At 41.3% G+C, this 14,453-nt stretch overlaps 1 protein-coding gene across 2 annotated transcripts; it reads left to right on the top strand.

Moving 5' to 3' along the window:
- The first annotated feature begins 757 nt into the window (after positions 1 to 757).
- LOC134624627 (putative uncharacterized protein DDB_G0287113) lies at positions 758 to 14,298 on the top strand. Of its 2 annotated transcripts, XM_063469636.1 has the most exons (4): positions 758 to 1,056; positions 2,813 to 3,076; positions 11,897 to 12,549; positions 13,822 to 14,298. In XM_063469636.1, the coding sequence occupies exons 1-3, from the start codon at positions 885 to 887 to the stop codon at positions 12,085 to 12,087; spliced, it is 627 nt and encodes a 208-aa protein (XP_063325706.1). In that variant the 5' UTR covers positions 758 to 884; the 3' UTR covers positions 12,088 to 12,549; positions 13,822 to 14,298. The 2 variants fall into 2 exon arrangements, with proteins under 2 accessions (XP_063325706.1, XP_063325708.1); XM_063469638.1 differs by lacking the exons at positions 11,897 to 12,549; positions 13,822 to 14,298 and adding an exon at positions 6,900 to 7,588.
- Positions 14,299 to 14,453: the final 155 nt, after the last annotated feature.

Here is a 14,453-nt window from a genome sequence, read left to right as displayed (position 1 = left end):
ATTTCTCTGTCCTGCATGTGGAGAAATCTGCTGTTAAATCGGAACATTAACAGGTTTCAGGCTGTATTCAAACACATATTAATGTGTATCATGTGTCAGCAGGCACGTGTTAACAGGGATTATGGAACATGATATAAGACGGTCTCAGGCTAAAAATACTTTGTTTCATTTAAAAAAATGTAGGCAAATATTTTCACGGATATGCATTAAAACAACAACAAATATGTAAATGAGTCATATCCAAGCAAATAAATAAATAAATAAAATAAGACTCTTTGTTAACTCAGGATTCAGGATTCATTTTTGACATATTGAATCCTGATAGTTTCTCAGCAGCTTCATCATAATGTGTTTTTGTTATCATACAAATTGGACAAATTCAAAATATCCATAAAACCAAAAGAATCTGCTGTAGTTTTTGATGCTGTACCAACAAGTGTCCTCATACTGTTGATGATTTAGCCTTCAGTTTAGAAGCTTTAATAACAGCTGACTGTAGGAATATAATTAGTTATGTTACTACCTCTTTTGCTCTTTCTTATTTAATGATATACAGCAGGAGAATGCATGGAGGACCTATGATAAATACTGTATCAATAACAAGCATGAACCTGTTTACGCTGTCTCTTTGGGATATGAATAAAGTTATGAACGAGGGGGAAAAACGTCACGTGACTGCAGGCCAACAAACCACAGCAGAGCAACAAAGTAAAAGGAGGCGTGTCCATGCGAGAATAGTCACGTGCACAGACATGGCTGCTGTTTGACGAAGCGGACTGAACTCCGGGGAGAGAGACAAACGTAAGTATCGATCCCATCACGTCAGTGTAGATCAGTCTGTATCGATGCTTGTATCGATCCGTCCAGCCTGAGTTGAAGCAGCAATGAGTTCAGTTCAGTTTCTGAGAGAGTTCATCAAGGAGAGACTAACTGCTGTTTGTGAAGAAATCTTCTCTGAGGTTCAAAAAACCATCGTCCAGTATGAGGAGGAGATCAACCGTCAGCACAGACTGCTGGATATCAGCCGGAAACCCGACAGAAACTCACACATCATAGGTATGGACGTGTTTTTAACTCTGTGCTGTTCAAGCTCAGATTCTTCAGTGTGACTAACTTTACTAGAAGATGTTAAACTGGGTATTTATCAGTGCTGTGGGTCAGTGTCCAGTGATGGACTATGTTGGACTGGTGCAGGTCCATGGTCACTGCTAGGTTAGCTCCTGGTAGCAGCAGAGTAAGAGTAAGCCAATGTAGACAGCAGCATCTGTGAGCAGACCAGGGACGGATCCAAAGAAATTTTCTGCGGGTGGCAAAATCAAAGCCCTTTTTTCAAACACATATGCAGGTGGTTACAATGATTCAAATGCAGTAAGTATACACATTTTTCATATAAATATAGTCTATAACTTAATTATTGTCTGTAGCCCACATACATAAACACTTTAGTTACATAAAACATGTGATGTTATCTACTGTATAGCCTGTATAATAAGTGTTAGATGTGTAGGCCAGTAAGTATAAAATCCAGAAAGCTACACAACGTGGGGCGGTTCATTTACAAACACAAGCCTAACTTAAGTTTCTCACTTGTTTTGTTAGAAAACAATCACATTGTTACATACTTAAATTTACACAAAATGTCATAAATCTGCACTGTCATGAACAAAAATGTAAACCAAATTTTTCATGATTTGTTGGGTTAACCCTCTGAGGTCCAAAATATAACCGGCTATTTTTGACTCCTTTTGATTTTACATTTGTATTTCACCTTCAGATTGTTTCATTTTCTTTTTTCCCCTTGCCTTGTTTGGTATCATTCTTTTCAGCTCAACCTCACGTGTCTGAATTTAGTTGTTTTTTCATTGACAAACTGTATTAATATTACTGATCTGAAATCACACAAAACCAAAATCCTAGTAGTCTTTTTTTTACTGTAAAAAAAAAACAACCCACAGACATGTTGAGTAAATTATTTTTATAACTTGAAATGCAAATACAAATTGTACATTTTGAACACTTATGCACACATTTTGTAAACATATTTAAATTGAAACTAGCTTATCTTTCTACAAAACCAGATTATAATAAATACTTAAACAAAGTGCTCTAAAGTTTATTCTGCACTAAAATTTGAATAAGCTTAAAGAAATAAATTTTCTTTTAAAGAATACGCATTTCGTTGCATTTATTTATTTTTTAAACTTTATTTTCTCCAACAGGATTCCACAGTTCATCAGTTGTCAGTGTTTTAGGTCTTAATGATATTCTTAGACAGATCATCTAATATAATAGACCTTATCACGTGACCTGGTGATGAAGCTCTACAGTGAACATGAAAAATATAACGCCAAAGTGCAACACTGTTTCTGCAAAAATGACAAGATGCTAAAAGAATGTTAACAGAAAACTATTAATTTTATACATTTACAAATGAATATATCTCACTGCTCAGTGGTGCCTTTATTTTTAATGACGGTTGCACATTTGAACTCTTACACTTTAAACTTTATTATTTCAAAACTGGAAAACATTCAAGCGTTTTCTGCATCATCACCTGTGAATTCCACCTCATTGCCTGAGAGTGCCTGCGCGACGCGCCTCAGCTGATGAAAACATCCTACATTCATACACTTAATTTAACATGACAAGACCACACTGTGGCACCGGTCAGGCTACAATCTGAGCTCACTGTCTCTCCAATTCATCACGATTTATTCAGGTTTAGATTCATGCTTTTGTAAAAATAGTGTTGTGTGTTCTTGTATCATCACATTAGTTACCTTGTTCTGTTTTTTTTTCTTTGTTCCTCAAGACCTCCCACAAAATCATGACTGTGAGGAAGAGGAGGGTCTGGATGAGCAGCAGGTCTGTAACCAGGAGAGGAACTCCAGTCTGGACCAGGAGGACCCAGAGCCTCCACAGGTTAAAGAGGAACAGGAGGAACTCTGCAGCAGTAAGGAGGTAGAGCAGCTTGGACTGAAGCATGAGTCTGAAGACATTATTGTCTGGACTGATGAAGAGCAGCTCAGACTGCTGGAGACCATCTGTAAACCTGAGATAAAGTTACACAGAATAGGTATGTAAAACTGATGTTTTAATAAAAATGAAGATTACTCATGTAGGTGATGAGTAAAAATAACATTGTAAAAATAACAGTGTTATTAAAAATAACATTGAGCAGAGTAAATCAGCTGATTTCAGATATCCCTGAAGTGAAGAAATGACACACTGAAGCAGATTACCTCCCAAACATAGAACATGACAGAGACAAAGGGGATAGAATTATCTCTCTGTTGACTTAGCAGGGAAATTTGAAAAACATGCCCTATAACTGCACACAATCCAGACATCACATTCATTTAACATAAAACACGCCAACAGTACATTTCATACATATACAGCAGCACATACATCCACATATGAAGCTGATGTTTGCCAATCAAAGTGTCAGAACTAAATAGTCATTTGCATCGGTACACAAATAACTGGGTCAGTGCCCTGACCCACTGGTGCCGAGACAACCACTTCACCCTCAGCGTCGCAAAGACAAAGGAGTTGATAGTGGACTTCTGGAGGTGCAGAGAAGTACACACCCCCATCACCATCAGCGGCGCTGCTGTGGAGAAAGTGAGCAGCTTCCGTTTCCTAGGTGTACATCTGGTGGAGGATCTCACATGGTCAGTACACATAAACAAAACAGTGAAGAAGGTGTAGCCGCGCCTCTTCTTTCTCAGGAGACTGAAAAGATTAGGCATGAGCCCCAACATCCTTAGGACCTTCTACCATTGTGCCATTGAGAGCATCCTCATGCATCACCACCTGGTATGGCAACAGCACCGCTTACAACCGCAGAGCTCTCCAGAGAGTAGTGCGGTGTGCGGAAAGGATAATTGGAGGTGAGCTTCCCTCTGCCCAGGACATCTACAGGAAGCAGTGCCTGAGGAAAGGGGGGAGGATCATCAAAGACTCCAGTCACCCCAGCCATAAACTGTGCAAACTAGTTCCATCAGGCAAGAGGTACAGCAGTATCTAGTCCCAAACCATCAGACTGCTGAACACTTCATGGACACCTCACCTTCTCTTACCGGAACTTCAACATTATGCATTCCAAACACTGCACTGCCAACTCTTGAGCCACGTGGGCGATACTGGCTCAAGAGTTGGGAGTTCGGCTTGTAATCGGAAGGTTGCCAGTTCAAACCCCGGCATCGACAGTCTCGGTCGTTGTGTCCTTGGACAAGACACTTCACCCGTTGCCTACTGGTGGTGGTCAGAGGGTCCGGTGGCGCCAGTGTCCGGCAGTCTCGCCTCTGTCAGTGCGCCCCAGGGCAGCTGTGGCTACAATGTAGTTTGCCATCACCAGTGTGTGAATGGGTGTGTGTGTGTGTATGACTAAATGTGTAAAGCGCTTTGGGGTCCTTAGGGACTAGTAAAGCGCTATACAGATACAGGCCATTTACTCCATACTGTACACAAATGCCATTTCTTTGGCAGAACTCTGTATATTATTATTATTATTATTTAATTTTATATATGTATATATACACACAGACACACACACACACATATATATGTATATATACCCATCTCGCCCCTGCGGGCGGTTTATCCTTCAAGCTCGGGTCCTCTACCAGAGGCCTGGGAGCTTGAGGGTCCTGCGCAGTATCTTAGCTGTTCCCAGGACTGCGCTCTTCTGGACAGAGATCTCCGATGTTGTTCCCGGGATCTGCTGGAGCCACTCGCCTAGCTTGGGAGTCACCGCACCTAGTGCTCCGATTACCACGGGGACCACCGTTACCTTCACCCTCCACATCCTCTCGAGCTCTTCTCTGAGCCCTTGGTATTTCTCCAGCTTCTCGTGTTCCTTCTTACTGATATTGCTGTCATTCGGAACCGCTACATCGATCACTACGCCCGTCTTCTCCTGTTTGTCTACCACCACTATGTCCGGTTGGTTAGCCACCACCATTTTGTCCGTCTGTATCTGGAAGTCCCACAGGATCTTAGCTCGGTCATTCTCCATCACCCTTGGGGGCATCTCCCATTTTGACCTCGGGACTTCCAGGTTATACTTGGCACAGATGTTTCTGTATACTATGCCGGCCACTTGGTTATGGTGCGCCATGTATGCCCTGCCTGCTAACATCTTGCACCCTGCTGTTATGTGCTGGATTGTCTCAGGGGCATCTTTACACAGCCTGCACCTGGGGTCTTGCCTGGTGTGATAGACCCCAGCCTCTATGGATCTTGTGCTCAGTGCTTGTTCCTGTCCTGCCATGATTAGTGCCTCCGTGCTGTCTTTCAGTCCAGCTTTGTCCAGCCACTGGTAGGATTTCTGGGTATCAGCCACCTCCTCTATCTGCCGGTGGTACATACCGTGCAGGGGCCTGTCCTTCCATGATGGTTCCTCGCCTTCCTCCTCTTTCTTGGGTTTCTGCTGCCTGAGGTATTCACTGAGCACGCTGTCAGTTGGGGCCGTCTTTGTGATGTATTCGTGGATGTTTCTTGTCTCATCCTGGACTGTGGTGCTGACACTCACCAGTCCCCGGCCTCCTTCCTTCCGCTTAGCGTACAGCCTCAGGGTGCTGGACTTGGGGTGAAACCCTCCATGCATGGTAAGGAGCTTTCTTGTCTTTATGTCAGTGGCTTCTCCTCCTTTGGCCAGCCTATTACCCCAGCAGGGTACCTGATCATGGGCAGGGCGTAGGTGTTGATGGCCCGGATCTTGTTCTTACCGTTCAACTACACTTCTCCAGTCCGAACGACATTCCAATGTCATTGCTGTATATCCTGGTAGTGTGTATCAGTGAATCGATGTCTCGTTCACTCTTGGCATACAGCTTGATGTCATCCATATACAGGAGGTGGCTGACAACCGCTCTGTTTCGGTATCCGTAGCCAGTCTTGTTAATGATCTCACTGAGGGGGTTCAGGCCTATGCAGAACAGCAGTGTGGACAGAGCATCTCCTTGGTAGATCCCGCACTTGATGGTGACTTGTGCTATGGGCTTGGAGTTGGCCTCTAGTGTTGTACACTACATCCCCATTGAGTTCCTGATGAAGGCTCTTAGGGTCCTGTTGATCTTGTACAATTCTAGGCATTCCAGTATCCAGCTGTAGGGCATTGAGTCATAGGCCTTCTTGTAATCAATCCAGGCAGTGCACAGGTTGGTCAGCCTGGTCTTGCAGTCTCGGCTGACTGTTCTGTCTACCAGTAGCTGGTGTTTTGCGCCTCTGGTATTCTTGCCAATCTTGCCCCGCTCATGTATTGACCCATGTGCCTGTTCATCTTAGCCGATATGATGCCTGACAGGAGCTTCCATGTAGTACTGAGACAGGTTATTGGTCGGTAGTTGGATGGGACCGGTCCCTTCTTGGGGTCCTTGGGGATCAGGACCATCCGACCTTTGGTTAGCCATTCCAGGTGCCTTCTTGTTCCAGTAGCCCACTTGTCGTCAGGGTGCCCTGGTTCCTCAGCACCTGACACGGACCTTGTTGAGCTTCATATTTATCTGTCTCGCTCATGTCTGCGGTAGGCTCGCTTAGCATATATATATATATATATATATATATATATATATATATATATATATATATATATATATATATATATAGATATATATATATATATATATATAGATATATATATATATATATATATATATATATATATATATATATATATATATATATAGATATATATATATATATATATAGATATATATAGATATATATATATATATAGATATATATATATATATATATATAGATATATTTGATTTGATGCATGACTAACCGTTACAAGCACTTCTCTCTCTCTCTCTCTCTCTCTCTCTCTCTCTCTCTCTCTCTCTCTCTCTCTCTCTCTCTCTCTCTCTCTCTCTCTCTCTCTTTTTCAGGAACAGTTTCCCATCTACAAATCTTATTCCGCACCAGTCTACTGTTTACAGCGCTGCAGGCTGCTGGGTTTTTTTGTTTTGGGTGTTTTTTTACTTGCCTCCAACAAGAAAGCCTAATTTCTGCTGTTTAATACTGAACAAAATTATACTTTTTTAAAAATTATGCGAAATTGCAAAATGCTTAGCTGTGTCTCTAATAATGTTCATATAATGACTAATGGTTTTCTTTTGTTTTTGATCTACTGCAGAATATTTTTAAAGTTATCTGCTATAAAAACCCAGGCCAGGGAAATCTCCTTCATGTTCTTCTTTGTTTTATTCTCAGTTACTTTGACACAAAGGCATCTGCTGTGATGCTCCCACTTCTGATGAAGTCTTGCAAATGTCACCCCTCTTTTTATAGATATAAAAGTATGGATATGTACTGATTAGTGATCAGAATCATAATATTTGTGACTCTCTGAGGCATAATTTCCCCGATTTGAATCGAATCGATCCTAGAAATCAGTGATGATACCCAGCCCTATGCTGTACCAAGTGTACCAGCACATGTGATGTGACAATAAGAGCTATTTGATTTGAGTTGAGTTGAATTTGTCACATTTGTACACTTTAAATTTCACTGGAAAACGTCTGCGACATGCTCACTATGTAGACACCTGCTCTTGGGTCATGTAAGTGAAGTTGCCCCCCCCACCTTCTTCAAATCTAACAAAAGTGGTATCAAACGTTTGCGCTACGTTTGTGCTGCAAAAATTTTCGTTTGTGCCGCTTTCATTTTAAAGATATTAATACAAATTTCTAGAGGTCATCAGAGGTCAACCAGCCCCCCCACATTGATGGAATCAAACAAAATTGATGTCAATCAACTGTGCTACGTTTGTGCTGGTTTGTGCTGCAAAAAGTGTAGTTTGTGCTGCTTCTGTCTTAAAGATATAAATGAAAATGTAAAGGTCGAAAGGTCAACCAGCCCCCCCACATCACCCAAATCAAACAAAATTGATGTCAAACGTTTGTGCTACATTTATGCTGCAAAAATTTTTGTTTGTGCTGCTATGATTTTAAAAATATTAATAAATTAATGTCTTGATGCATGCTTAATCATCCAGATAAGTAAATCCCAAAAGGTTGATTCTGCAGATCTAGTTTGTGAATGATGGTGTTGAAAGCTGAACTGAAGTCTATGAACGGCATTCTAACGTATGAGTCTCTAGTGTCCAGATGTGTGAGGGCTGAGTGAAGGGCAGTTGAAATTGCACCGGTTGAGCGTTTTGACCGGTATGCGAACTCAAATGGATCCAGGTTGGGGGAAAGAGATAATTTGATTTGATGCATGACTAACCGTTACAAGCACTTCATAATGATTATTATTATTATTATTATTATTATTCATAATGATTAAGAGAGACAGGATTTGTAGTGTGCTAGGACCAGCCGCTCTAAGCACTTTGTAATGATGGTGGTGAGGGCTACTGGGCGGTAGTCGTTTATGCTTGATGGGTTGGAGTTTTTGGGTATGGGGACGATGGAGGTGGATTTGAAGGAGGCCGATACCACAGCGTGGGCCAAGGACAGGTTGAATGTGTCTGTCAGCACTCCTGCAAGCTCCCCAGAACACGCTCTGAGTACACGCCTGGGGATGCCATCAGGACCTACAGCCTAGTGGACATTAATCCTGCTCAGCACCGCTCCTACATCGGTGGGGGAGAGAGTCAGTGGTTGGTTGTCCGGCGTCACGTCTGCAGGAGAGGGTTTGGTGGTCCTGTAGTCTGTAATGGTCTGGAGTCCTTGCCACATGCGTCGGGGGTTGTAGTTGGAGAAGTGTTCTTCTACCTTCTTTTTGTAATTGTGTTTGGCTTTATGATACATATATATCTTTAGCTTAGCCCTAGCTGTACTGTAGGCGTGTGCATCTCCTGACCTGAAGGCAGTGTTGCGGGCCTTCAGGAGGAGAATGTGGAGTTAATGTGATCTGTAAATTTTGGTATGTCCTGAGATTTGATTTTCACCCAGGTGTCATCCACATACCAGAACCATGACTTGGTGGTGTTCCTGTGTAGGAGAACTACCCAGGAACCATGACGGTACTGGGTCTGAGACCCAGTTTTTTGTGTATTTTTGTTTTATTTTGTTGATTATTGTATTTTTCTCTGTTTCATGTTTTATTCTAAAGGGATCTGGTGCGTTTTTGTCATTGTGTTTAGCTTCACTTCCCTGTGACATCATTATGTTTAATTTCAGTCAGCTGTTTCCCCATATGTTTACCTCCTGATTACCTCCTGTGTATTTCAGTCCTCTGTTTTCTGTGTTTCATTGTCAGGTCGTCTGTTGTGCTACGCCATAGTCTCATCATAGCTTTTATAGTTTGGTCACAGTTTCATAGTTTCATAGCCTGTTCTCAGTTTAGTAGTAGAGCCCTAATAAAGGCTCTCTTTTGGTTTAAGTTGAGTTCTGTCTCCTACAGTATCTGCTTTTGGGTCCTGTTTCCAAACACATCGGCTTAACCTGCCGTGACAGATAACAAAGCCCGGTTTTCCACCTCCATGCACAAATTAGCCACAATGGGTGAAACTGGGGAACCCATAGCACACCCATGTTTCTGCTTGTAGTAGTGACCCTTATGCAAAATAGGTGGAATTAAGACACAGTTCCAAAAGCAAACACAATTGATTAGTGCTGAGAGTGGTCCTGTTGCTGAGGTTAGGGTGATCCTGTAATCTCTTACAAACTACCTCCAACGCTTCTGTGACTGGGATGCAAGTGAAGACAGATGTAACATCTCTCTTCACTGTACATGTACTGTTTATAAGGTTGGGGAAACCTGCTGTCAGCTGAGACTGAAGAAGTCACTTGGATGAGTGACGAGAATTTTCTCCCACTGAAAATGTCCAGATGAACAGAATCGACCTTTTGGGATTTACTTGCCTGGATGATTAAGCATGCATCAGGACATTATTTTATTAATATTTTTAAAATGATAGCAGCACAAACAAAAATTTTTGCAGCACAAACGTAGCACAGTTAATTGACATCAATTTTGTTTGATTCCATCAATGTGGGGGGGCTGGCTGACCTCTGATGACCTCTAGAAATTTTTTATTAATATCTTTAAAACAGAAGCAGCACAAACGAAAATTTTTTCAGCACAAACCAGCATAAACGAAGCACAAACATTTGATACCACTTTTGTTAGATTTGAAGAAGGTGGGGGGCCAACTTCACTCACATTAATGGTTCAGATCAGTCAGGGCTCTAGAGTGCGACCAAATTGGTCGCATTTGCGACAAATTGTTCAGTGGTGCGACTATAAAAAATCTTTGGTCACACCAGTGCGACCAACTGTTCTGGTAACAAAAAACCCCAAAACAAATCTCTGCAACTCTCTGTGTGATCAACAACAGACACACATTATGCTCCTCTCGTGGACAAACCCAATCAGAGATAGTCAGGGGCGGGACCTCTCTGATTCCCCGTGGTCAATTTGAAATGCAGGTGGATAGAGAGAGGTGAGTAGCTTGAATAAAGCGATATCATTCATTAAATCCTGAATCGACTTTTAAATATAACTGTGTTTTGCCAGAAACCCCAGATTCTCGGATTAAAGCTCACAAAACTATTTCAACAAACAGCAAATGAGAGCAGGTACACAGACTCCACACAAAGACGTAAACACAGAGCGGACCCGACGCATCAGAATCAGCTTTGTCTTTCTCGGCTTTCTCACCCGATGGCACGCTGTCGGAGCTCACCAATTGTGGTGTGTCGGGTCCGCTCTGTGTTTACGTCTTTTTGCGCTGATTCTGAGCTGCAGGTTTTGTCTCTCTCAAACCAAAATTCGCCGAGCCAGCAGCCAAAGAAGCAGCAAACTACGTTTCACATTTGATCAATGTCGTCATGAATTCCCTCTGACTTTTGCTTCCACCACGATAATCACACTTCATGCACAGCTCTCTCTCTCTCTCGCTCTCTCTCTCTGTACTTCAAGAACAGTTTCCTGTCTCAGATCTCTGTTTTCTGTATTATTCATTCGCTTATTACCCACCAGTCTACCGTTGTTTACAGCGCTGTCGGCCGCTGTCTTTTTCTTTTCTTTTTTTTTCCCTTAAACGACCTCGGACAAGAAAGCCTAATTTATGCTGTTCAATACTGAAGAAATGTAAACTTTTAAAAATTTTGCAAAATTGCAGAATATTGCAGAATATTTTTAAGGTTATCTGCTATAAAAAGCCAGGCCAGAAAAATCTCCTTCATGTTTTTCTGTGTTTTATTCTCAGTTACTTTGACACAAAGGCATCTGCTGTGGTGTTCACAATTCTGATGAATTCTCACATATATCAGTACTGATAAATGATCAGAAGTATAATATTTCTGACTGTCTGAGGCCAAATTGAATCGAATCAGGACTTTGAGAACCTGAATCGAATGGAATATAGAAATCAGTGATGATAGAACAGAAATGGATGTAGCTGTGGGTAATAAGAAAACATGAAAAGAACTATTGATAGCTTTTTTGTTAAGTTAAGGCCTGATCCGTCTGAAATTCATAGCCAGTGCTCTGACACGGTGCCATCAATCTTTGAACGCTGAAAAAGCAGCAGTGTATCCAGAAACACATTATATGCTGCGATAAATGCACTGCCCAAGTGTCCCCTCACCCCACTGCCTTTCAGCAGCATGCAACAGCAAACAGGTCGTCAGAGGAGCCAAGATGATGATTAAGTTAAACATTTTCTACAATATTGCCAAAGCACTTTAAGTACAGGATTGTTAGTTAATCATTTAGAAATGAATATTGTCTGTATGGACTGCAATTTCCCCCTCCAAAGAAGTGCATATGTAAAACTGCGGTGTGAAGTGATGCGGTTGAAAAATTTTAGTGCGCCTAATTTTTGTGCCGGTGTGCCTAACTTTTTAAACCGGTGCAACCTTGGCAAAAAGTTAGTCTAGAGCCCTGTCAGTAAATGTATTTTTATCATTTTGTCCATTTGTGCTTTCAGACCTCCAACAGCAGGATGTCTCTGAAAAGGACGATGTTCTCACAGACCAGCAGGTCTGTAACCAGGAGAGGAACTCCAGTCTGGACCAGGAGGACCCAGAGCCTCTACAGATTAAAGAGGAACAGGAGGAACTGTGCAGCAGTCAGGAGGGAGAGCAGCTTGGAAGCAGGAGACTGATGCCTTCATGGTGACTCGATCTTATGAGGAAAGTGACCACAGTGAGCAGCTTCTTTCTCACAGCTCTCCTGAAGGAGAGAGCCGAGATCATGAAGAAAATGGGCATGTGGAGTCAGGATCTACTAGAAATACAGAGCTGAAGAAGAGACGTCACAGGAAGAGAAGTCATAGACAGAGAGTAGACAACACAGCTGTGTCAGAGAGTCAAAGTAAACCTGTCTCAAGGAAAAAGTCTCTAGAATGTGACACCTGTGGAAAAACCTTTCGGCATAAATTTGAGCTGACTATACATCTGAGAGTTCACACAGGCGAGAAACCGTACTCTTGTAACACCTGTGGAAAAAGATTTTCTCACTCATCAGCATTAAAAAGACACAAGAGAATTCACACTGGTGAGAAGCCATATTCCTGTAGCACCTGTGGAAGAAAATTTATTCAGAAATCAATTTTGGACTGTCATGAAAGAAGTCACACAGGTGAGAAACCACATTCCTGTAGCACGTGTGGAAAAAGATTTTCTGTCTTATCAGCGATTAAAAAACACAGGTGAATGCACACAGGTGAGAAACCATATTCATGCGGAATCTGTGGAAAAAGATGTAGTCAGAAAGCAGCACTGGAATCTCATGTAAGAACTCACACAGGCGAGAAGCCGTATTCTTGTAGCACCTGTGGGAAAAGATTCACTCGAAAATCACTTTTGAACTGTCATACAAGAACTCACAAAGGTGAGAAGCTGCATTCTCGTAGCACCTGTGAGTCATAGCAGTGTGTTGGTGGTAGTGCTTACACTGTCAAGTCACTGCAACAACTGATAGGAGAGATGATTCATATTCAAGAAAGTATTTTCTGCTATTTTAGGTTCTTTATAATTTAAAGGGTCTTGAGAGAACTGTCATTGTGATTTTGTGCTTTATAAGTAAAATTGAATAAAATTGGATTGTGTAGAAGAGTGAAGAACTCTCATCATTCTTTGTTCAGTTTATTACCTTATTCTTATAATTGCATATCCTATTAGAGCGATTAGAACATGCTACAGGTATTACAGGTACTGCGCTGCAGTGGTTTTTTTTTATCATATCTATCTAATAGACTCCAATTTCTTCACATAAATGGAGAGTCCTCTTCACATGCTGAGGTTAATTATGGAGTTCCACAGGGTTCAGTGCTAGGACCAATTCTGTTTACATTAAACATGCTTCCCTTATACACTTTTACTGCTATGCAGATGACACCCAGCTTTATATATCCATGAAGCCAGATAACTGCAGGAATGTCTTAAAGACATAAAGACCTGGATGACCTCTAATTTTCAGAGTGATACTAAAAAACTAGTTCATGCATTTATTACTTCTAGGCTGGACTACTGTAATTCTTATTATCAGGAAGTTCTAAAAACTCCCTGAAAAGCCTTCATTAATCCAAAATGCTGCAACAAGAGAGAGCCTTCAGTTTTCAGGCGCCTCTTCTGTGGAACCAGCTTCCAGTTTGGATTCAGGAGACAGACACTATCTCTACTTTTAAAATTAGGCTTAAAACTTTCCTTTTTTTTCTAAAGCATATAGTTAGGGCTGGACCAGGTGACCCTGAATCCTCCCTCAGTTATGCTGCAATAGGTGTAAGCTGCTGGGGGATTCCCATGATGCATTGAGTATTTCTTCTTCAATCACCTTTATCACTCACTATGTGTTAACAGACTTCTCTGCACTGAGTCATACTTGTTATTAATATCTGTCTCTCTTCCACAGCATGTCTTCTATCCTGTTTTCCTTCTCTCACCCCAACCGGTCGCAGGAGATGGCCGCCCCTTCCTGAGCCTGGTTCTGCTGGAGGTTTCTTCCAGTTAAAAGGGAGTTTTTCCTTCCCACTGTTACCGAATTGCTTGCTAATAGGGGGTCATATGATTGATCTGCATGTATTATTGTAGGATTACATGCAGTATAAACTGTTGTTGTTATTTGACACTGTATAAATCAAATTGAATTTAATTAAATATATTTTGAAGATTTTTTTTATCTAATATATGAAACAGCATAACATAGTATTGCTGAGTTTTTCACAGAATTTTTTCTTTATTTCTGATGATGTTTTGTAGAAAAATGTAGAAACTGACATTTTGACTCTTTGGATAAACATGCCTAGGATCCAGTGGTGGTAGGGGGTCCTTGCAAACTTGCAATGAAAGGTTTTGTTTTAATGTTCTTCTTCTAAATAAATAGTGTTTTAATTAAATTACCTGAATAAATCTGCTTCATGACTGAACTAACAAAAACAATTAGGTTCTCTAATACCACTTTTACATCCACTCTGCATTTGGGCCAATTTAATCTTTGTAGGTTTAATTTTTTTGTAGAAACAGCAAAAGTTTCTACAGAACAAA

The sequence above is a fragment of the Pelmatolapia mariae genome, linkage group LG3_W (assembly GCF_036321145.2).
Source record: "Pelmatolapia mariae isolate MD_Pm_ZW linkage group LG3_W, Pm_UMD_F_2, whole genome shotgun sequence".
Taxonomy (NCBI): Eukaryota; Metazoa; Chordata; class Actinopteri; order Cichliformes; family Cichlidae; genus Pelmatolapia; species Pelmatolapia mariae.
Note: the sequence above shows the minus strand (reverse complement) of the source record. Positions and strands in the feature narration are given on the sequence as shown.

What these genes read in the sequence shown, in the direction of transcription:
- LOC134624627 (XM_063469636.1), top strand. Translation starts at nt 885, where the DNA reads ATGAGTTCAGTTCAGTTTCTGAGAGAGTTCATCAAGGAGAGACTAACT. An exon ending in CAGAAACTCACACATCATAG is followed by an intron (nt 1,057 to 2,812) that starts GTATGGACGTGT and finishes TTGTTCCTCAAG; the next exon opens with ACCTCCCACAAAATCATGAC. An exon ending in GATAAAGTTACACAGAATAG is followed by an intron (nt 3,077 to 11,896) that starts GTATGTAAAACT and finishes TTGTGCTTTCAG; the next exon opens with ACCTCCAACAGCAGGATGTC.